This window comes from Mobula birostris, chromosome 29 (genome assembly GCF_030028105.1).
Source record: "Mobula birostris isolate sMobBir1 chromosome 29, sMobBir1.hap1, whole genome shotgun sequence".
NCBI lineage: Eukaryota > Metazoa > Chordata > Chondrichthyes > Myliobatiformes > Myliobatidae > Mobula > Mobula birostris.
Genome location: NC_092398.1, coordinates 25,488,603 through 25,512,676, shown reverse-complemented (window position 1 = coordinate 25,512,676; position 24,074 = coordinate 25,488,603). Strand labels below are relative to the sequence as shown.

General features: G+C 45.1%; 1 protein-coding gene across 1 annotated transcript in view; it reads left to right on the top strand.

Moving 5' to 3' along the window:
• Nucleotides 1-24,074, top strand: part of LOC140190162 (scavenger receptor cysteine-rich domain-containing protein DMBT1-like) — a 111,461-nt gene that overhangs the window by 8,055 nt on the left and 79,332 nt on the right. The window contains exons 5-13 of the mRNA XM_072246673.1: nt 2,196-2,519; nt 4,938-5,099; nt 7,518-7,679; nt 10,044-10,205; nt 12,624-12,785; nt 15,150-15,311; nt 17,730-17,891; nt 20,253-20,414; nt 22,779-22,940. Coding sequence (XP_072102774.1) covers nt 2,196-2,519; nt 4,938-5,099; nt 7,518-7,679; nt 10,044-10,205; nt 12,624-12,785; nt 15,150-15,311; nt 17,730-17,891; nt 20,253-20,414; nt 22,779-22,940 — 1,620 coding nt within the window. The remainder of the gene's footprint in view (nt 1-2,195; nt 2,520-4,937; nt 5,100-7,517; nt 7,680-10,043; nt 10,206-12,623; nt 12,786-15,149; nt 15,312-17,729; nt 17,892-20,252; nt 20,415-22,778; nt 22,941-24,074) is intronic.

The following is a 24,074-nucleotide window of genomic DNA, read 5'->3' as shown; positions in this document are numbered from 1 at the left end:
TTATTTTAGTAATTAGGCCAGCCACTCTAGTTGCTGTGGGTTAAACAATGAGAATTTTTGTACTGATGCTTGACATTGTTGGGGCAGGCACAACTCAATTAACATTTGTTCTGCGTGGCTTCACGTGCTCGAGTGTTTGATTTTGGGAAATTTTCATGTTCTAGTTGGTCGTGCATACAGGTGCTGATTCCAGATTCGTTTCGGGTTCGATGTATCAGATCAGAGACTGTAAGAAATGACCGGTAATGAATCTGTATGCATTGAATTGTAACTATTTGTTAAGGACATTTCGTTAGCTTTCTGGGGTTGACGTAGGAACTGCATTTCATAAACTGCATATAAACCTTTACGGTGCTCTGCAGAAGAACTTCCAAGTCCCTTTGCTTCTCAGACGTTTCGATTTCAGTCTGGTTAGAAAATAGTCTGCAGAATTATTTCGACCGATGATGTGCAAGATCATGCATTTTTCAAAATTGTATTTAATTTGCCTATTCTGTGCCCATTCTCCAAAACTGTCTCGGTCCTTCTGAATTCACACTCTTTTGAGTTGTATTACCAACCTAATTTTCCCAGTCTACCTTCATGTTAAAATTTCCCCTTACTATCATAACATTTCCCTTTTGGTACGCCATTTCTGTTTCTGTTGTACTCTGCAGCCTACATTCCAGTTTTTGTTTGGAGAGCTGCATATACTGCCATCAGGGTCCATTTCCATTGCAGTTTCATTACTGAACTGACAAGGATTGAACATCTTCCTATCCTATGTCATATCTTAGTATTTGATGCCATTGTCTAACAGCAGAGCGATGCCACACCCCCAGCCTATGTTCATACCCTTTCGATACAATGTAGAATGGAAATTCAGCTACCCGCCAAACAATCTTTCAGCAACGAATCGGTGATGTCCACAAGGTCATATGCGACAATTTGTAAAAGCTCCGTGTTGTTCTCAATTGACGTTGAGAACAGTGTTGTAACCCTTTTTGATTCTGCAGCCCTAATGCACAGATGCCCGCTCTGCTGGTAGCTTTTTTTTCGTTCGATCATCTGCCCGCCTTTCCTAACAGACTGACTACATGCTATCTTTTCTCTTTTACCATCTGCGCTTTTCTGACCGCATTCCCTTCGGTTTCCACCCCCTTGCAAAATTAGTTTTAACCCTACTCAGTAGCAATGAGAAACCAGTGTGTGAGAACGTTGGTCCCCATCGGCTTCAGCTGCAACCCTTCCCTTCTGTACAGGTCATGCCTCCCGCAGAAGAGATGTGAATGATCCAAGAACCTGAAGTACTTCTCTCCCTGCTCCAAATTCTCAGCCATGCATTTATCTGCCAAATCATTCTGTTTCTATCGTCTCTGGTGCATGACGCAGGCAGTAATCCTGAAGGTGTTGCATCTCAGCATTTTGTCCACCTCTTTAAATCCTCATTGCAGAACCTCTTTGCACCAAGATTTCAGGCTGCTCTCCCTCCCCCTGGACAATGCTATGGACGCGATCCGAGTCCATAGCACCTGGGAGGGAGCAACAGACCATCCGTGTGTCCCGTTCACATCAACAATCTTTATTTTCGATTCCTCTGACTATTGAGTCCTCCATCTCAACTGCTCACGACTCTCCCTCTTTCCTTTCTGCAATCCGTGGTAAGTGCAACCCACCTGGTCTCCGTGGCATTCTGCTGAGTGGATATTGCAAATAATTTTATCCAAAATGATATACTTGGTATTCAGGGAATTTACCCAGGAGCTGCTGTGAGCTAACTGCCTATTCATCGTCTAATTCCTTGCCCTGACATTCACTCAGTTATCAGACTCCTGCACCTCTGATGGATGATCTCCTCACTCTCCCGTAGAAGCCGAAAGTCGTGCAGCTGCTGCTCCCGATCCATAGCACCGTGTTCCAGTATCTGTAGCTGGACGCACCTCACATACATATAGTTGCCCTTAGGGCTCCCAAGACTTCAACATCCAACGTGAATAACACGCAAAGGCCTTCTAAACTGCATTAAGTACCCCCTTCAATTTACCCAGAGCCAGTGCCTCTTCCACTTTTACTTGTGGCGTATCCCAACAGTCAGTGCTGTAACAATGGTGGCTCCGCTTGTGCAAACATTCACATGCTGTGTCATGGATAGGAATGCAGAACTGAACATACCTGAAGTGAAACTCCAAAAAATACAGTAATTTCTTCTTTGATAGTGATTCCAGACCCCGAAATAAGGCTGGTAGGCGGCAGCGATCGTTGTTCAGGGAGAGTGGAGGTGCGGTACATTGCACAGTGGGGAACGGTATGCGACGATGGATGGAGCACTGAAGACGCCAAGGTTGTCTGCAATGAGTTAGGTTGTCCCTCTGCTGCAGCAGCAATCTCGGGGGCACACTTCGGGCAAGGCAGCGGGCATATCTGGATGGATGATGTTGCGTGCAATGGAAACGAATCCGCCCTTGGGGAATGTTCCTTCCGAGGATGGGGGAGTCATAACTGTGCTCACAGAGAGGATGCAGGAGTGATTTGTTCAGAAGGTAAGCATAGAACAAGGAACCTCTTTGTTTCTGCTTTCTGTCTATTGGGATTAACAAAGACTCTTTATTTTAGTAATTAGGCCAGCCACTCTAGTTGCTGTGGGTTAAACAATGAGAATTTTTGTACTGATGCTTGACATTGTTGGGGCAGGCACAACTCAATTAACATTTGTTCTGCGTGGCTTCACGTGCTCGAGTGTTTGATTTTGGGAAATTTTCATGTTCTAGTTGGTCGTGCATACAGGTGCTGATTCCAGATTCGTTTCGGGTTCGATGTATCAGATCAGAGACTGTAAGAAATGACCGGTAATAAATCTGTATGCATTGAATTGTAACTATTTGTTAAGGACATTTCGTTAGCTTTCTGGGGTTGACGTAGGAACTGCATTTCATAAACTGCATATAAACCTTTACGGTGCTCTGCAGAAGAACTTCCAAGTCCCTTTGCTTCTCAGACGTTTCGATTTCAGTCTGGTTAGAAAATAGTCTGCAGAATTATTTCGACCGATGATGTGCAAGATCATGCATTTTTCAAAATTGTATTTAATTTGCCTATTCTGTGCCCATTCTCCAAAACTGTCTCGGTCCTTCTGAATTCACACTCTTTTGAGTTGTATTACCAACCTAATTTTCCCAGTCTACCTTCATGTTAAAATTTCCCCTTACTATCATAACATTTCCCTTTTGGTACGCCATTTCTGTTTCTGTTGTACTCTGCAGCCTACATTCCAGTTTTTGTTTGGAGAGCTGCATATACTGCCATCAGGGTCCATTTCCATTGCAGTTTCATTACTGAACTGACAAGGATTGAACATCTTCCTATCCTATGTCATATCTTAGTATTTGATGCCATTGTCTAACAGCAGAGCGATGCCACACCCCCAGCCTATGTTCATACCCTTTCGATACAATGTAGAATGGAAATTCAGCTACCCGCCAAACAATCTTTCAGCAACGAATCGGTGATGTCCACAAGGTCATATGCGACAATTTGTAAAAGCTCCGTGTTGTTCTCAATTGACGTTGAGAACAGTGTTGTAACCCTTTTTGATTCTGCAGCCCTAATGCACAGATGCCCGCTCTGCTGGTAGCTTTTTTTTCGTTCGATCATCTGCCCGCCTTTCCTAACAGACTGACTACATGCTATCTTTTCTCTTTTACCATCTGCGCTTTTCTGACCGCATTCCCTTCGGTTTCCACCCCCTTGCAAAATTAGTTTTAACCCTACTCAGTAGCAATGAGAAACCAGTGTGTGAGAACGTTGGTCCCCATCGGCTTCAGCTGCAACCCTTCCCTTCTGTACAGGTCATGCCTCCCGCAGAAGAGATGTGAATGATCCAAGAACCTGAAGTACTTCTCTCCCTGCTCCAAATTCTCAGCCATGCATTTATCTGCCAAATCATTCTGTTTCTATCGTCTCTGGTGCATGACGCAGGCAGTAATCCTGAAGGTGTTGCATCTCAGCATTTTGTCCACCTCTTTAAATCCTCATTGCAGAACCTCTTTGCACCAAGATTTCAGGCTGCTCTCCCTCCCCCTGGACAATGCTATGGACGCGATCCGAGTCCATAGCACCTGGGAGGGAGCAACAGACCATCCGTGTGTCCCGTTCACATCAACAATCTTTATTTTCGATTCCTCTGACTAATGAGTCCTCCATCTCAACTGCTCACGACTCTCCCTCTTTCCTTTCTGCAATCCGTGGTAAGTGCAACCCACCTGGTCTCCGTGGCATTCTGCTGAGTGGATATTGCAAATAATTTTATCCAAAATGATATACTTGGTATTCAGGGAATTTACCCAGGAGCTGCTGTGAGCTAACTGCCTATTCATCGTCTAATTCCTTGCCCTGACATTCACTCAGTTATCAGACTCCTGCACCTCTGATGGATGATCTCACTCTCCCGTAGAAGCCGAAGGTCTTGCAGCTGCTGCTCCCGATCCATGGCACGATCTTGCAGTATCTGCAGCTGGACGCACCTCACATACATGTAGTTGCCCTTAGGGCTCCCAAGACTTCAACATCCAACGTGAATAACACGCAAAGGCCTTCTAAACTACATTAAGTACCCCCTTCAATTTACCCAGAGCCAGTGCCTCTTCCACTTTTACTTGTGGCGTATCCCAACAGTCAGTGCTGTAACAATGGTGGCTCCGCTTGTGCAAACATTCACATGCTGTGTCATGGATAGGAATGCAGAACTGAACATACCTGAAGTGAAACTCCAAAAAATACAGTAATTTCTTCTTTGATAGTGATTCCAGACCCCGAAATAAGGCTGGTAGGCGGCAGCGATCGTTGTTCAGGGAGAGTGGAGGTGCGGTACAATGCACAGTGGGGAACGGTATGCGACGATGGATGGAGCACTGAAGACGCCAAGGTTGTCTGCAATGAGTTAGGTTGTCCCTCTGCTGCAGCAGCAATCTCGGGGGCACACTTCGGGCAAGGCAGCGGGCATATCTGGATGGATGATGTTGCGTGCAATGGAAACGAATCCGCCCTTGGGGAATGTTCCTTCCGAGGATGGGGGAGTCATAACTGTGCTCACAGAGAGGATGCAGGAGTGATTTGTTCAGAAGGTAAGCATAGAACAAGGAACCTCTTTGTTTCTGCTTTCTGTCTATTGGGATTAACAAAGACTCTTTATTTTAGTAATTAGGCCAGCCACTCTAGTTGCTGTGGGTTAAACAATGAGAATTTTTGTACTGATGCTTGACATTGTTGGGGCAGGCACAACTCAATTAACATTTGTTCTGCGTGGCTTCACGTGCTCGAGTGTTTGATTTTGGGAAATTTTCATGTTCTAGTTGGTCGTGCATACAGGTGCTGATTCCAGATTCGTTTCGGGTTCGATGTATCAGATCAGAGACTGTAAGAAATGACCGGTAATAAATCTGTATGCATTGAATTGTAACTATTTGTTAAGGACATTTCGTTAGCTTTCTGGGGTTGACGTAGGAACTGCATTTCATAAACTGCATATAAACCTTTACGGTGCTCTGCAGAAGAACTTCCAAGTCCCTTTGCTTCTCAGACGTTTCGATTTCAGTCTGGTTAGAAAATAGTCTGCAGAATTATTTCGACCGATGATGTGCAAGATCATGCATTTTTCAAAATTGTATTTAATTTGCCTATTCTGTGCCCATTCTCCAAAACTGTCTCGGTCCTTCTGAATTCACACTCTTTTGAGTTGTATTACCAACCTAATTTTCCCAGTCTACCTTCATGTTAAAATTTCCCCTTACTATCATAACATTTCCCTTTTGGTACGCCATTTCTGTTTCTGTTGTACTCTGCAGCCTACATTCCAGTTTTTGTTTGGAGAGCTGCATATACTGCCATCAGGGTCCATTTCCATTGCAGTTTCATTACTGAACTGACAAGGATTGAACATCTTCCTATCCTATGTCATATCTTAGTATTTGATGCCATTGTCTAACAGCAGAGCGATGCCACACCCCCAGCCTATGTTCATACCCTTTCGATACAATGTAGAATGGAAATTCAGCTACCCGCCAAACAATCTTTCAGCAACGAATCGGTGATGTCCACAAGGTCATATGCGACAATTTGTAAAAGCTCCGTGTTGTTCTCAATTGACGTTGAGAACAGTGTTGTAACCCTTTTTGATTCTGCAGCCCTAATGCACAGATGCCCGCTCTGCTGGTAGCTTTTTTTTCGTTCGATCATCTGCCCGCCTTTCCTAACAGACTGACTACATGCTATCTTTTCTCTTTTACCATCTGCGCTTTTCTGACCGCATTCCCTTCGGTTTCCACCCCCTTGCAAAATTAGTTTTAACCCTACTCAGTAGCAATGAGAAACCAGTGTGTGAGAACGTTGGTCCCCATCGGCTTCAGCTGCAACCCTTCCCTTCTGTACAGGTCATGCCTCCCGCAGAAGAGATGTGAATGATCCAAGAACCTGAAGTACTTCTCTCCCTGCTCCAAATTCTCAGCCATGCATTTATCTGCCAAATCATTCTGTTTCTATCGTCTCTGGTGCATGACGCAGGCAGTAATCCTGAAGGTGTTGCATCTCAGCATTTTGTCCACCTCTTTAAATCCTCATTGCAGAACCTCTTTGCACCAAGATTTCAGGCTGCTCTCCCTCCCCCTGGACAATGCTATGGACGCGATCCGAGTCCATAGCACCTGGGAGGGAGCAACAGACCATCCGTGTGTCCCGTTCACATCAACAATCTTTATTTTCGATTCCTCTGACTAATGAGTCCTCCATCTCAACTGCTCACGACTCTCCCTCTTTCCTTTCTGCAATCCGTGGTAAGTGCAACCCACCTGGTCTCCGTGGCATTCTGCTGAGTGGATATTGCAAATAATTTTATCCAAAATGATATACTTGGTATTCAGGGAATTTACCCAGGAGCTGCTGTGAGCTAACTGCCTATTCATCGTCTAATTCCTTGCCCTGACATTCACTCAGTTATCAGACTCCTGCACCTCTGATGGATGATCTCACTCTCCCGTAGAAGCCGAAGGTCTTGCAGCTGCTGCTCCCGATCCATGGCACGATCTTGCAGTATCTGCAGCTGGACGCACCTCACATACATGTAGTTGCCCTTAGGGCTCCCAAGACTTCAACATCCAACGTGAATAACACGCAAAGGCCTTCTAAACTACATTAAGTACCCCCTTCAATTTACCCAGAGCCAGTGCCTCTTCCACTTTTACTTGTGGCGTATCCCAACAGTCAGTGCTGTAACAATGGTGGCTCCGCTTGTGCAAACATTCACATGCTGTGTCATGGATAGGAATGCAGAACTGAACATACCTGAAGTGAAACTCCAAAAAATACAGTAATTTCTTCTTTGATAGTGATTCCAGACCCCGAAATAAGGCTGGTAGGCGGCAGCGATCGTTGTTCAGGGAGAGTGGAGGTGCGGTACAATGCACTGTGGGGAACGGTATGCGACGATGGATGGAGCACTGAAGACGCCAAGGTTGTCTGCAATGAGTTAGGTTGTCCCTCTGCTGCAGCAGCAATCTCGGGGGCACACTTCGGGCAAGGCAGCGGGCATATCTGGATGGATGATGTTGCGTGCAATGGAAACGAATCCGCCCTTGGGGAATGTTCCTTCCGAGGATGGGGGAGTCATAACTGTGCTCACAGAGAGGATGCAGGAGTGATTTGTTCAGAAGGTAAGCATAGAACAAGGAACCTCTTTGTTTCTGCTTTCTGTCTATTGGGATTAACAAAGACTCTATATTTTAGTAATTAGGCCAGCCACTCCAGTTGCTGTGGGTTAAACAATGAGAATTTTTGTACTGATGCTTGACATTGTTGGGGCAGGCACAACTCAATTAACATTTGTTCTGCGTGGCTTCACGTGCTCGAGTGTTTGATTTTGGGAAATTTTTATGTTCTAGTTGGTTGTGCATACAGGTGCTGATTCCAGATTCGTTTCGGGTTCGATGTATCAGATCAGAAAGTATAAGGAAGGGTTGGTAATAATTCTGTATGCATTGATTTGTTCCTATTTGTTAACGGCATTTCGTTAGCTTTCTGGGGATCACGTAGGAACTGCATTTCATAAAGTGCATATAAACCTTTACGGTGCTCTGCAGAAGAACTTCCAAGTTCCTTTGCATCTCAGATGTTTCGATTTCAGTCTGGTTAGAAAATAGTCTGCAGAATTATTTCTAGCGATGAAGTGCAAGATCATGCATTTTTCAAAATTGTATTTAATTTGCGTCTTCTGTGCCCATTCTCCAAATCTGTCTCGGTCCTTCTGAATTCCCACTCTTTTGAGTTGTATTACCAACCTAGTTTTCCCAGTCTACCTACATGTTAAAATTTCCCCTTACTATCATAACATTTCCCTTTTGGTACGCCATTTCTGTTTCTGTTGTATTCTGCAGCCTACATTCCAGTTTTTGTTTGGAGAGCTGCATATACTGCCATCAGGGTCCATTTCCATTGCAGTTTCATTACTGAACTGACAAGGATTCAACATCTTCCTATCCTATGTCATGTTCATACCCTTTCGATGCAATGTAGAATGGAAATTCAGCTACCCGCCAAACAATCTTTCAGCAACGAATCGGTGATGTCCACAAGATCATACGTGGCAATTTGTAAAAGCTCCGTGTTGTTCTCAATAGACGTTGAGAACGGTATTGTAACCCTTTTTGATTCTGCATCCGCAATGCACTGGTGCTTGCTCTGCTGGTAGCTTTTTTTGCGTTCGATCATCTGGCCGCCTTTCCTAACAGACTGACTGCATGCTATCTTTTCTCTTTTACCATCCGCGCTGTCCTGACCGCATTCCCTTCGGTTTCCACCCCCTTGCAAAATTAGTTTGAACCCTCCCCAGTAGCAATGAGAAACCAGTGTGTGAGAACGTTGGTCTCCATCGGATTCAGCTGCAACCCTTCCCTTCTGTGCAGGTCATGCCTCCAGTAGAAGAGATCTGAATGATCCAAGAACCTGAAACACTTCTCTCCCTGCTCCAAATTCTCAGCCATGCATTTATCTGCCAAATCATTCTGTTTCTATCGTCCCTGGCGCATGACGCAGGCAGTAATCCTGAAGGTGTTGCATCTCAGCATTTTGTCCACCTCTTTAAATCCTCATTGCAGAACCTCTTTGCACCAAGATTCCAGGCTGCTCTCCCTCCCCCTGGACAATGCTATGGACGCGATCCGAGTCCATAGCACCTGGGAGGGAGCAACAGACCATCCGTGTGTCCCGTTCACATCAACAATCTTTATTTTCGATTCCTCTGACTATTGAGTCCTCCATCTCAACTGCTCACTACTCTCCCTCTTTCCCTTCTGCAATCCGTGGTCAGTGCAACCCACCTGGTCTCCATGGCATTCTGCTGAGAGGATATTGCAAATAATTTTATCCAACATGATATACTTAGTATTCAGGGAATTTACCCAGGAGCTGCTGTGAGCTAACTGCCTATTCATCGTCTAATTCCTTCCCCTGACATTCACTCAGTTATCAGACTCCTGCACCTCTGATGGATGATCTCCTCACTCTCCCGTAGAAGCCGAAAGTCGTGCAGCTGCTGCTCCCGATCCATAGCACCGTGTTCCAGTATCTGTAGCTGGACGCACCTCACATACATATAGTTGCCCTTAGGGCTCCCAAGACTTCAACATCCAACGTGAATAACACGCAAAGGCCTTCTAAACTACATTAAGTACCCCCTTCAATTTACCCAGAGCCAGTGCCTCTTCCACTTTTACTTGTGGCGTATCCCAACAGTCAGTGCTGTAACAATGGTGGCTCCGCTTGTGCAAACATTCACATGCTGTGTCATGGATAGGAATGCAGAACTGAACATACCTGAAGTGAAACTCCAAAAAATACAGTAATTTCTTCTTTGATAGTGATTCCAGACCCCGAAATAAGGCTGGTAGGCGGCAGCGATCGTTGTTCAGGGAGAGTGGAGGTGCGGTACATTGCACAGTGGGGAACGGTATGCGACGATGGATGGAGCACTGAAGACGCCAAGGTTGTCTGCAATGAGTTAGGTTGTCCCTCTGCTGCAGCAGCAATCTCGGGGGCACACTTCGGGCAAGGCAGCGGGCATATCTGGATGGATGATGTTGCGTGCAATGGAAACGAATCCGCCCTTGGGGAATGTTCCTTCCGAGGATGGGGGAGTCATAACTGTGCTCACAGAGAGGATGCAGGAGTGATTTGTTCAGAAGGTAAGCATAGAACAAGGAACCTCTTTGTTTCTGCTTTTTGTCTATTGGGATTAACAAAGACTCTTTATTTTAGTAATTAGGCCAGCCACTCTAGTTGCTGTGGGTTAAACAATGAGAATTTTTGTACTGATGCTTGACATTGTTGGGGCAGGCACAACTCAATTAACATTTGTTCTGCGTGGCTTCACGTGCTCGAGTGTTTGATTTTGGGAAATTTTCATGTTCTAGTTGGTCGTGCATACAGGTGCTGATTCCAGATTCGTTTCGGGTTCGATGTATCAGATCAGAGACTGTAAGAAATGACCGGTAATGAATCTGTATGCATTGAATTGTAACTATTTGTTAAGGACATTTCGTTAGCTTTCTGGGGTTGACGTAGGAACTGCATTTCATAAACTGCATATAAACCTTTACGGTGCTCTGCAGAAGAACTTCCAAGTCCCTTTGCTTCTCAGACGTTTCGATTTCAGTCTGGTTAGAAAATAGTCTGCAGAATTATTTCGACCGATGATGTGCAAGATCATGCATTTTTCAAAATTGTATTTAATTTGCCTATTCTGTGCCCATTCTCCAAAACTGTCTCGGTCCTTCTGAATTCACACTCTTTTGAGTTGTATTACCAACCTAATTTTCCCAGTCTACCTTCATGTTAAAATTTCCCCTTACTATCATAACATTTCCCTTTTGGTACGCCATTTCTGTTTCTGTTGTACTCTGCAGCCTACATTCCAGTTTTTGTTTGGAGAGCTGCATATACTGCCATCAGGGTCCATTTCCATTGCAGTTTCATTACTGAACTGACAAGGATTGAACATCTTCCTATCCTATGTCATATCTTAGTATTTGATGCCATTGTCTAACAGCAGAGCGATGCCACACCCCCAGCCTATGTTCATACCCTTTCGATACAATGTAGAATGGAAATTCAGCTACCCGCCAAACAATCTTTCAGCAACGAATCGGTGATGTCCACAAGGTCATATGCGACAATTTGTAAAAGCTCCGTGTTGTTCTCAATTGACGTTGAGAACAGTGTTGTAACCCTTTTTGATTCTGCAGCCCTAATGCACAGATGCCCGCTCTGCTGGTAGCTTTTTTTTCGTTCGATCATCTGCCCGCCTTTCCTAACAGACTGACTACATGCTATCTTTTCTCTTTTACCATCTGCGCTTTTCTGACCGCATTCCCTTCGGTTTCCACCCCCTTGCAAAATTAGTTTTAACCCTACTCAGTAGCAATGAGAAACCAGTGTGTGAGAACGTTGGTCCCCATCGGCTTCAGCTGCAACCCTTCCCTTCTGTACAGGTCATGCCTCCCGCAGAAGAGATGTGAATGATCCAAGAACCTGAAGTACTTCTCTCCCTGCTCCAAATTCTCAGCCATGCATTTATCTGCCAAATCATTCTGTTTCTATCGTCTCTGGTGCATGACGCAGGCAGTAATCCTGAAGGTGTTGCATCTCAGCATTTTGTCCACCTCTTTAAATCCTCATTGCAGAACCTCTTTGCACCAAGATTTCAGGCTGCTCTCCCTCCCCCTGGACAATGCTATGGACGCGATCCGAGTCCATAGCACCTGGGAGGGAGCAACAGACCATCCGTGTGTCCCGTTCACATCAACAATCTTTATTTTCGATTCCTCTGACTATTGAGTCCTCCATCTCAACTGCTCACGACTCTCCCTCTTTCCTTTCTGCAATCCGTGGTAAGTGCAACCCACCTGGTCTCCGTGGCATTCTGCTGAGTGGATATTGCAAATAATTTTATCCAAAATGATATACTTGGTATTCAGGGAATTTACCCAGGAGCTGCTGTGAGCTAACTGCCTATTCATCGTCTAATTCCTTGCCCTGACATTCACTCAGTTATCAGACTCCTGCACCTCTGATGGATGATCTCACTCTCCCGTAGAAGCCGAAGGTCTTGCAGCTGCTGCTCCCGATCCATGGCACGATCTTGCAGTATCTGCAGCTGGACGCACCTCACATACATGTAGTTGCCCTTAGGGCTCCCAAGACTTCAACATCCAACGTGAATAACACGCAAAGGCCTTCTAAACTACATTAAGTACCCCCTTCAATTTACCCAGAGCCAGTGCCTCTTCCACTTTTACTTGTGGCGTATCCCAACAGTCAGTGCTGTAACAATGGTGGCTCCGCTTGTGCAAACATTCACATGCTGTGTCATGGATAGGAATGCAGAACTGAACATACCTGAAGTGAAACTCCAAAAAATACAGTAATTTCTTCTTTGATAGTGATTCCAGACCCCGAAATAAGGCTGGTAGGCGGCAGCGATCGTTGTTCAGGGAGAGTGGAGGTGCGGTACAATGCACAGTGGGGAACGGTATGCGACGATGGATGGAGCACTGAAGACGCCAAGGTTGTCTGCAATGAGTTAGGTTGTCCCTCTGCTGCAGCAGCAATCTCGGGGGCACACTTCGGGCAAGGCAGCGGGCATATCTGGATGGATGATGTTGCGTGCAATGGAAACGAATCCACCCTTGGGGAATGTTCCTTCCGAGGATGGGGGAGTCATAACTGTGCTCACAGAGAGGATGCAGGAGTGATTTGTTCAGAAGGTAAGCATAGAACAAGGAACCTCTTTGTTTCTGCTTTCTGTCTATTGGGATTAACGAAGACTCTATATTTTAGTAATTAGGCCAGCCACTCTAGTTGCTGTGGGTTAAACAATGAGAATTTTTCTACTGATGCTTGACATTGTTGGGGCAGGCACAACTCAATTAACTTCTGTTCTGCGTGGCTTCACGTGCTCGAGTGTTTGATTTTGGGAAATTTTTATGTTCTAGTTGGTTGTGCATACAGGTGCTGATTCCAGATTCGTTTCGGGTTCGATGTATCAGATCAGAAAGTATAAGGAAGGGTTGGTAATAATTCTGTATGCATTGATTTGTTCCTATTTGTTAACGGCATTTCGTTAGCTTTCTGGGGATCACGTAGGAACTGCATTTCATAAAGTGCATATAAACCTTTACGGTGCTCTGCAGAAGAACTTCCAAGTTCCTTTGCATCTCAGATGTTTCGATTTCAGTCTGGTTAGAAAATAGTCTGCAGAATTATTTCTAGCGATGAAGTGCAAGATCATGCATTTTTCAAAATTGTATTTAATTTGCGTCTTCTGTGCCCATTCTCCAAATCTGTCTCGGTCCTTCTGAATTCCCACTCTTTTGAGTTGTATTACCAACCTAGTTTTCCCAGTCTACCTACATGTTAAAATTTCCCCTTACTATCATAACATTTCCCTTTTGGTACGCCATTTCTGTTTCTGTTGTATTCTGCAGCCTACATTCCAGTTTTTGTTTGGAGAGCTGCATATACTGCCATCAGGGTCCATTTCCATTGTAGTTTTATTACTGAACTGACAAGGATTCAACATCTTCCTATCCTATGTCATGTTCATACCCTTTCGATGCAATGTAGAATGGAAATTCAGCTACCCGCCAAACAATCTTTCAGCAACGAATCGGTGATGTCCACAAGATCATACGTGGCAATTTGTAAAAGCTCCGTGTTGTTCTCAATAGACGTTGAGAACGGTATTGTAACCCTTTTTGATTCTGCATCCGCAATGCACTGGTGCTTGCTCTGCTGGTAGCTTTTTTTGCGTTCGATCATCTGGCCGCCTTTCCTAACAGACTGACTGCATGCTATCTTTTCTCTTTTACCATCCGCGCTGTCCTGACCGCATTCCCTTCGGTTTCCACCCCCTTGCAAAATTAGTTTGAACCCTCCCCAGTAGCAATGAGAAACCAGTGTGTGAGAACGTTGGTCTCCATCGGATTCAGCTGCAACCCTTCCCTTCTGTACAGGTCATGCCTCCAGTAGAAGAGATCTGAATGATCCAAGAACCTGAAACACTTCTCTCCCTGCTCCAAATTCTCAGCCATGCATTTATCTGCCAAATCATTCTGTTTCTATCGTCCCTGGCGCATGACGCAGGCAGTAATCCTGAAGGTGTTGCATCTCAGCATTTTGTCCACCTCTTTAAATCCTCATTGCAGAACCTCTTTGCACCAAGATTCCAGGCTGCTCTCCCTCCCCCTGGACAATGCTATGGACGCGATCCGAGTCCATAGCACCTGGGAGGGAGCAACAGACCATCCGTGTGTCCCGTTCACATCAACAATCTTTATTTTCGATTCCTCTGACTATTGAGTCCTCCATCTCAACTGCTCACTACTCTCCCTCTTTCCCTTCTGCAATCCGTGGTCAGTGCAACCCACCTGGTCTCCATGGCATTCTGCTGAGAGGATATTGCAAATAATTTTATCCAACATGATATACTTAGTATTCAGGGAATTTACCCAGGAGCTGCTGTGAGGTAACTGCCTATTCATCGTCTAATTCCTTCCCCTGACATTCACTCAGTTATCAGACTCCTGCACCTCTGATGGATGATCTCCTCACTCTCCCGTAGAAGCCGAAAGTCGTGCAGCTGCTGCTCCCGATCCATAGCACCGTGTTCCAGTATCTGTAGCTGGACGCACCTCACATACATATAGTTGCCCTTAGGGCTCCCAAGACTTCAACATCCAACGTGAATAACACGCAACGGCCTTCTAAACTACATTAAGTACCCCCTTCAATTTACCCAGAGCCAGTGCCTCTTCCACTTTTACTTGTGGCGTATCCCAACAGTCAGTGCTGTAACAATGGTGGCTCCGCTTGTGCAAACATTCACATGCTGTGTCATGGATAGGAATGCAGAACTGAACATACCTGAAGTGAAACTCCAAAAAATACAGTAATTTCTTCTTTGATAGTGATTCCAGACCCCGAAATAAAGCTGGTAGGCGGCAGCGATCGTTGTTCAGGGAGAGTGGAGGTGCGGTACAATGCACAGTGGGGAACGGTATGCGACGATGGATGGAGCACTGAAGACGCCAAGGTTGTCTGCAATGAGTTAGGTTGTCCCTCTGCTGCAGCAGCAATCTCGGGGGCACACTTCGGGCAAGGCAGCGGGCATATCTGGATGGATGATGTTGCGTGCAATGGAAACGAATCCACCCTTGGGGAATGTTCCTTCCGAGGATGGGGGAGTCATAACTGTGCTCACAGAGAGGATGCAGGAGTGATTTGTTCAGAAGGTAAGCATAGAACAAGGAACCTCTTTGTTTCTGCTTTCTGTCTATTGGGATTAACAAAGACTCTTTATTTTAGTAATCAGGCCAGCCACTCTAGTTGCTGTGGGTTAAACAATGAGAATTTTTGTACTGATGCTTGACATTGTTGGGGCAGGGACAACTCAATTAACATTTGTTCTGTGTGGCTTCACGTGCTCGAGTGTTTGATTTTGGGAAATTTTCATGTTCTAGTTGGTCGTGCATACAGGTGCTGATTCCAGATTCGTTTCGGGTTCGATGTATCAGATCAGAGAGTGTAAGAAATGACCGGTAATAAATCTGTATGCATTGAATTGTAACTATTTGTTAACGACATTTCGTTAGCTTTCTGGGGTTGACGTAGGAACTGCATTTCATAAACTGCATATAAACCTTTACGGTGCTCTGCAGAAGAACTTCCAAGTCCCTTTGCTTCTCAGACGTTTCGATTTCAGTCTGGTTAGAAAATAGTCTGCAGAATTATTTCGACCGATGATGTGCAAGATCATGCATTTTTCAAAATTGTATTTAATTTGCCTATTCTGTGCCCATTCTCCAAAACTGTCTCGGTCCTTCTGAATTCACACTCTTTTGAGTTGTATTACCAACCTAATTTTCCCAGTCTACCTTCATGTTAAAATTTCCCCTTACTATCATAACATTTCCCTTTTGGTACGCCATTTCTGTTTCTGTTGTACTCTGCAGCCTACATTCCAGTTTTTGTTTGGAGAGCTGCATATACTGCCATCAGGGTCCATTTCCATTGCAGTTTCATTACTGAACTGACAAGGATTGAACATCTTCCTATCCTATGTCATATCTTAGTATTTGATGCCATTGTCTAACAGCAGAGCGATGCCACACCCCCAGCCTATGTTCATACCCTTTCGATACAATGTAGAATGGAAATTCAGCTACCTGCCAAACAATCTTTCAGCAACGAATCGGTGATGTCCACAAGGTCATATGCGACAATTTGTAAAAGCTCCGTGTTGTTCTCAATTGACGTTGAGAACAGTGTTGTAACCCTTTTTGATTCTGCAGCCCTAATGCACAGATGCCCGCTCTGCTGGTAGCTTTTTTTTCGTTCGATCATCTGCCCGCCTTTCCTAACAGACTGACTACATGCTATCTTTTCTCTTTTACCATCTGCGCTTTTCTGACCGCATTCCCTTCGGTTTCCACCCCCTTGCAAAATTAGTTTTAACCCTACTCAGTAGCAATGAGAAACCAGTGTGTGAGAACGTTGGTCCCCATCGGCTTCAGCTGCAACCCTTCCCTTCTGTACAGGTCATGCCTCCCGCAGAAGAGATGTGAATGATCCAAGAACCTGAAGTACTTCTCTCCCTGCTCCAAATTCTCAGCCATGCATTTATCTGCCAAATCATTCTGTTTCTATCGTCTCTGGTGCATGACGCAGGCAGTAATCCTGAAGGTGTTGCATCTCAGCATTTTGTCCACCTCTTTAAATCCTCATTGCAGAAGCTCTTTGCACCAAGATTTCAGGCTGCTCTCCCTCCCCCTGGACAATGCTATGGATGCGATCCGAGTCCATAGCACCTGGGAGGGAGCAACAGACCATCCGTGTGTCCCATTCACATCAACAATCTTTATTTTCGATTCCTCTGACTATTGAGTCCTCCATCTCAACTGCTCACGACTCTCCCTCTTTCCTTTCTGCAATCCGTGGTAAGTGCAACCCACCTGGTCTCCGTGGCATTCTGCTGAGTGGATATTGCAAATAATTTTATCCAAAATGATATACTTGGTATTCAGGGAATTTACCCAGGAGCTGCTGTGAGCTAACTGCCTATTCATCGTCTAATTCCTTGCCCTGACATTCACTCAGTTATCAGACTCCTGCACCTCTGATGGATGATCTCACTCTCCCGTAGAAGCCGAAGGTCTTGCAGCTGCTGCTCCCGATCCATGGCACGATCTTGCAGTATCTGCAGCTGGACGCACCTCACATACATGTAGTTGCCCTTAGGGCTCCCAAGACTTCAACATCCAACGTGAATAACACGCAAAGGCCTTCTAAACTACACTAAGCACCCCCTTCAATTTACCCAGAGCCAGTGCCTCTTCCACTTTTACTTCTGGCATATCCCAACAGTCAGTGCTGTAACAATGGTGGCTCCGCTTGTGCAAACATTCACATGCTGTGTCATGGATAGGAATGCAGAACTGAACATACCTGAAGTGAAACTCCAAAAAATACAGTAATTTCTTCTTTGATAGTGATTCCAGACCCCGAAATAAGGCTGGTAGGCGGCAGCGATCGTTGTTCAGGGAGAGTGGAGGTGCGGTACATTGCACAGTGGGGAACGGTATGCGACGATGGATGGAGCACTGAAGACGCCAAGGTTGTCTGCAATGAGTTAGGTTGTCCCTCTGCTGCAGCAGCAATCTCGGGGGCACACTTCGGGCAAGGCAGCGGGCATATCTGGATGGATGATGTTGCGTGCAATGGAAACGAATCCACCCTTGGGGAATGTTCCTTCCGAGGATGGGGGAGTCATAACTGTGCTCACAGAGAGGATGCAGGAGTGATTTGTTCAGAAGGTAAGCATAGAACAAGGAACCTCTTTGTTTCTGCTTTCTGTCTATTGGGATTAACAAAGACTCTATATTTTAGTAATTAGGCCAGCCACTCTAGTTGCTGTGGGTTAAACAATGAGAATTTTTGTACTGATGCTTGACGTTGTTGGGGCAGGCACAACTCAATTAACATTTGTTCTGCGTGGCTTCACGTGCTCGAGTGTTTGATTTTGGGAAATTTTTATGTTCTAGTTGGTTGTGCATACAGGTGCTGATTCCAGATTCGTTTCGGGTTCGATGTATCAGATCAGAAAGTATAAGGAAGGGTTGGTAACAATTCTGTATGCATTGATTTGTTCCTATTTGTTAACGGCATTTCGTTAGCTTTCTGGGGATCACGTAGGAACTGCATTTCATAAAGTGCATATAAACCTTTACGGTGCTCTGCAGAAGAACTTCCAAGTTCCTTTGCATCTCAGATGTTTCGATTTCAGTCTGGTTAGAAAATAGTCTGCAGAATTATTTCTAGCGATGAAGTGCAAGATCATGCATTTTTCAAAATTGTATTTAATTTGCGTCTTCTGTGCCCATTCTCCAAATCTGTCTCGGTCCTTCTGAATTCCCACTCTTTTGAGTTGTATTACCAACCTAGTTTTCCCAGTCTACCTGCATGTTAAAATTTCCCCTTACTATCATAACATTTCCCTTTTGGTACGCCATTTCTGTTTCTGTTGTATTCTGCAGCCTACATTCCAGTTTTTGTTTGGAGAGCTGCATATACTGCCATCAGGGTCCATTTCCATTGCAGTTTTATTACTGAACTGACAAGGATTCAACATCTTCCTATCCTATGTCATGTTCATACCCTTTCGATGCAATGTAGAATGGAAATTCAGCTACCCGCCAAACAATCTTTCAGCAACGAATCGGTGATGTCCACAAGATCATACGTGGCAATTTGTAAAAGCTCCGTGTTGTTCTCAATAGACGTTGAGAACGGTATTGTAACCCTTTTTGATTCTGCATCCGCAATGCACTGGTGCTTGCTCTGCTGGTAGCTTTTTTTGCGTTCGATCATCTGGCCGCCTTTCCTAACAGACTGACTGCATGCTATCTTTTCTCTTTTACCATCCGCGCTGTCCTGACCGCATTCCCTTCGGTTTCCACCCCCTTGCAAAATTAGTTTGAACCCTCCCCAGTAGCAATGAGAAACCAGTGTGTGAGAACGTTGGTCTCCATCGGATTCAGCTGCAACCCTTCCCTTCTGCACAGGTCATGCCTCCAGTAGAAGAGATCTGAATGATCCAAGAACCTGAAACACTTCTCTCCCTGCTCCAAATTCTCAGCCATGCATTTATCTGCCAAATCATTCTGTTTCTATCGTCCCTGGCGCATGACGCAGGCAGTAATCCTGAAGGTGTTGCATCTCAGCATTTTGTCCACCTCTTTAAATCCTCATTGCAGAACCTCTTTGCACCAAGATTCTAGGCTGCTCTCCCTCCCCCTGGACAATGCTATGGACGCGATCCGAGTCCATAGCACCTGGGAGAGAGCAACAGACCATCCGTGTGTCCCGTTCACATCAACAATCTTTATTTTCGATTCCTCTGACTATTGAGTCCTCCATCTGAACTGCTCACGACTCTCCCTCTTTCCTTTCTGCAATCCGTGGTAAGTGCAACCCACGTGGTCTCCGTGGCATTCTGCTGAGTGGATATTGCAAATAATTTTATCCAAAATGATATACTTGGTATTCAGGGAATTTACCCAGGAGCTGCTGTGAGCTAACTGCCTATTCATCGTCTAATTCCTTCCCCTGACATTCACTCAGTTATCAGACTCCTGCACCTCTGATGGATGATCTCACTCTCCCGTAGAAGCCGAAGGTCTTGCAGCTGCTGCTCCCGATCCATGGCACGATCTTGCAGTATCTGCAGCTGGACGCACCTCACATACATGTAGTTGCCCTTAGGGCTCCCAAGACTTCAACATCCAACGTGAATAACACGCAAAGGCCTTCTAAACTACACTAAGCACCCCCTTCAATTTACCCAGAGCCAGTGCCTCTTCCACTTTTACTTCTGGCATATCCCAACAGTCAGTGCTGTAACAATGGTGGCTCCGCTTGTGCAAACATTCACATGCTGTGTCATGGATAGGAATGCAGAACTGAACATACCTGAAGTGAAACTCCAAAAAATACAGTAATTTCTTCTTTGATAGTGATTCCAGACCCCGAAATAAGGCTGGTAGGCGGCAGCGATCATTGTTCAGGGAGAGTGGAGGTGCGGTACATTGCCCAGTGGGGAACGGTATGCGACGATGGATGGAGCACTGAAGACGCCAAGGTTGTCTGCAATGAGTTAGGTTGTCCCTCTGCTGCAGCAGCAATCTCGGGGGCACACTTCGGGCAAGGCAGCGGGCATATCTGGATGGATGATGTTGCGTGCAATGGAAACGAATCCACCCTTGGGGAATGTTCCTTCCGAGGATGGGGGAGTCATAACTGTGCTCACAGAGAGGATGCAGGAGTGATTTGTTCAGAAGGTAAGCATAGAACAAGGAACCTCTTTGTTTCTGCTTTCTGTCTATTGGGATTAACAAAGACTCTATATTTTAGTAATTAGGCCAGCCACTCTAGTTGCTGTGGGTTAAACAATGAGAATTTTTGTACTGATGCTTGACATTGTTGGGGCAGGCACAACTCAATTAACATTTGTTCTGCGTGGCTTCACGTGCTCGAGTGTTTGATTTTGGGAAATTTTTATGTTCTAGTTGGTTGTGCATACAGGTGCTGATTCCAGATTCGTTTCGGGTTAGATGTATCAGATCAGAAAGTATAAGGAAGGGTTGGTAATAATTCTGTATGCATTTATTTGTTCCTATTTGTTAACGGCATTTCGTTAGCTTTCTGGGGATCACGTAGGAACTGCATTTCATAAAGTGCATATAAACCTTTACGGTGCTCTGCAGAAGAACTTCCAAGTTCCTTTGCATCTCAGATGTTTCGATTTCAGTCTGGTTAGAAAATAGTCTGCAGAATTATTTCTAGCGATGAAGTGCAAGATCATGCATTTTTCAAAATTGTATTTAATTTGCGTCTTCTGTGCCCATTCTCCAAATCTGTCTCGGTCCTTGTGAATTCCCACTCTTTTGAGTTGTATTACCAACCTAGTTTTCCCAGTCTACCTACATGTTAAAATTTCCCCTTACTATCATAACATTTCCCTTTTGGTACGCCATTTCTGTTTCTGTTGTATTCTGCAGCCTACATTCCAGTTTTTGTTTGGAGAGCTGCATATACTGCCATCAGGGTCCATTTCCATTGCAGTTTTATTACTGAACTGACAAGGATTCAACATCTTCCTATCCTATGTCATGTTCATACCCTTTCGATGCAATGTAGAATGGAAATTCAGCTACCCGCCAAACAATCTTTCAGCAACGAATCGGTGATGTCCACAAGATCATACGTGGCAATTTGTAAAAGCTCCGTGTTGTTCTCAATAGACGTTGAGAACGGTATTGTAACCCTTTTTGATTCTGCATCCGCAATGCACTGGTGCTTGCTCTGCTGGTAGCTTTTTTTGCGTTCGATCATCTGGCCGCCTTTCCTAACAGACTGACTGCATGCTATCTTTTCTCTTTTACCATCCGCGCTGTCCTGACCGCATTCCCTTCGGTTTCCACCCCCTTGCAAAATTAGTTTGAACCCTCCCCAGTAGCAATGAGAAACCAGTGTGTGAGAACGTTGGTCTCCATCGGATTCAGCTGCAACCCTTCCCTTCTGTACAGGTCATGCCTCCAGTAGAAGAGATCTGAATGATCCAAGAACCTGAAACACTTCTCTCCCTGCTCCAAATTCTCAGCCATGCATTTATCTGCCAAATCATTCTGTTTCTATCGTCCCTGGCGCATGACGCAGGCAGTAATCCTGAAGGTGTTGCATCTCAGCATTTTGTCCACCTCTTTAAATCCTCATTGCAGAACCTCTTTGCACCAAGATTCCAGGCTGCTCTCCCTCCCCCTGGACAATGCTATGGACGCGATCCGAGTCCATAGCACCTGGGAGGGAGCAACAGACCATCCGTGTGTCCCGTTCACATCAACAATCTTTATTTTCGATTCCGCTGACTATTGAGTCCTCCATCTCAACTGCTCACTACTCTCCCTCTTTCCCTTCTGCAATCCGTGGTCAGTGCAACCCACCTGGTCTCCATGGCATTCTGCTGAGAGGATATTGCAAATAATTTTATCCAACATGATATACTTAGTATTCAGGGAATTTACCCAGGAGCTGCTGTGAGGTAACTGCCTATTCATCGTCTAATTCCTTCCCCTGACATTCACTCAGTTATCAGACTCCTGCACCTCTGATGGATGATCTCCTCACTCTCCCGTAGAAGCCGAAAGTCGTGCAGCTGCTGCTCCCGATCCATAGCACCGTGTTCCAGTATCTGTAGCTGGACGCACCTCACATACATATAGTTGCCCTTAGGGCTCCCAAGACTTCAACATCCAACGTGAATAACACGCAAAGGCCTTCTAAACTACATTAAGTACCCCCTTCAATTTACCCAGAGCCAGTGCCTCTTCCACTTTTACTTGTGGAGTATCCCAACAGTCAGTGCTGTAACAATGGTGGCTCCGCTTGTGTAAACATTCACATGCTGTGTCATGGATAGGAATGCAGAACTGAACATACCTGAAGTGAAACTCCAAAAAATACAGTAATTTCTTCTTTGATAGTGATTCCAGACCCCGAAATAAGGCTGGTAGGCGGCAGCGATCGTTGTTCAGGAAGAGTGGAGGTGCGGTACAATGCACAGTGGGGAACGGTATGCGACGATGGATGGAGCACTGAAGACGCCAAGGTTGTCTGCAATGAGTTAGGTTGTCCCTCTGCTGCAGCAGCAATCTCGGGGGCACACTTCGGGCAAGGCAGCGGGCATATCTGGATGGATGATGTTGCGTGCAATGGAAACGAATCCGCCCTTGGGGAATGTTCCTTCCGAGGATGGGGGAGTCATAACTGTGCTCACAGAGAGGATGCAGGAGTGATTTGTTCAGAAGGTAAGCATAGAACAAGGAACCTCTTTGTTTCTGCTTTCTGTCTATTGGGATTAACAAAGACTCTTTATTTTAGTAATTAGGCCAGCCACTCTAGTTGCTGTGGGTTAAACAATGAGAATTTTTGTACTGATGCTTGACATTGTTGGGGCAGGCACAACTCAATTAACATTTGTTCTGCGTGGCTTCACGTGCTCGAGTGTTTGATTTTGGGAAGTTTTCATGTTCTAGTTGGTCGTGCATACAGGTGCTGATTCCAGATTCGTTTCGGGTTCGATGTATCAGATCAGAGACTGTAAGAAATGACCGGTAATAAATCTGTATGCATTGAATTGTAACTATTTGTTAAGGACATTTCGTTAGCTTTCTGGGGTTGACGTAGGAACTGCATTTCATAAACTGCATATAAACCTTTACGGTGCTCTGCAGAAGAACTTCCAAGTCCCTTTGCTTCTCAGACGTTTCGATTTCAGTCTGGTTAGAAAATAGTCTGCAGAATTATTTCGACCGATGATGTGCAAGATCATGCATTTTTCAAAATTGTATTTAATTTGCCTATTCTGTGCCCATTCTCCAAAACTGTCTCGGTCCTTCTGAATTCACACTCTTTTGAGTTGTATTACCAACCTAATTTTCCCAGTCTACCTTCATGTTAAAATTTCCCCTTACTATCATAACATTTCCCTTTTGGTACGCCATTTCTGTTTCTGTTGTACTCTGCAGCCTACATTCCAGTTTTTGTTTGGAGAGCTGCATATACTGCCATCAGGGTCCATTTCCATTGCAGTTTCATTACTGAACTGACAAGGATTGAACATCTTCCTATCCTATGTCATATCTTAGTATTTGATGCCATTGTCTAACAGCAGAGCGATGCCACACCCCCAGCCTATGTTCATACCCTTTCGATACAATGTAGAATGGAAATTCAGCTACCCGCCAAACAATCTTTCAGCAACGAATCGGTGATGTCCACAAGGTCATATGCGACAATTTGTAAAAGCTCCGTGTTGTTCTCAATTGACGTTGAGAACAGTGTTGTAACCCTTTTTGATTCTGCAGCCCTAATGCACAGATGCCCGCTCTGCTGGTAGCTTTTTTTTCGTTCGATCATCTGCCCGCCTTTCCTAACAGACT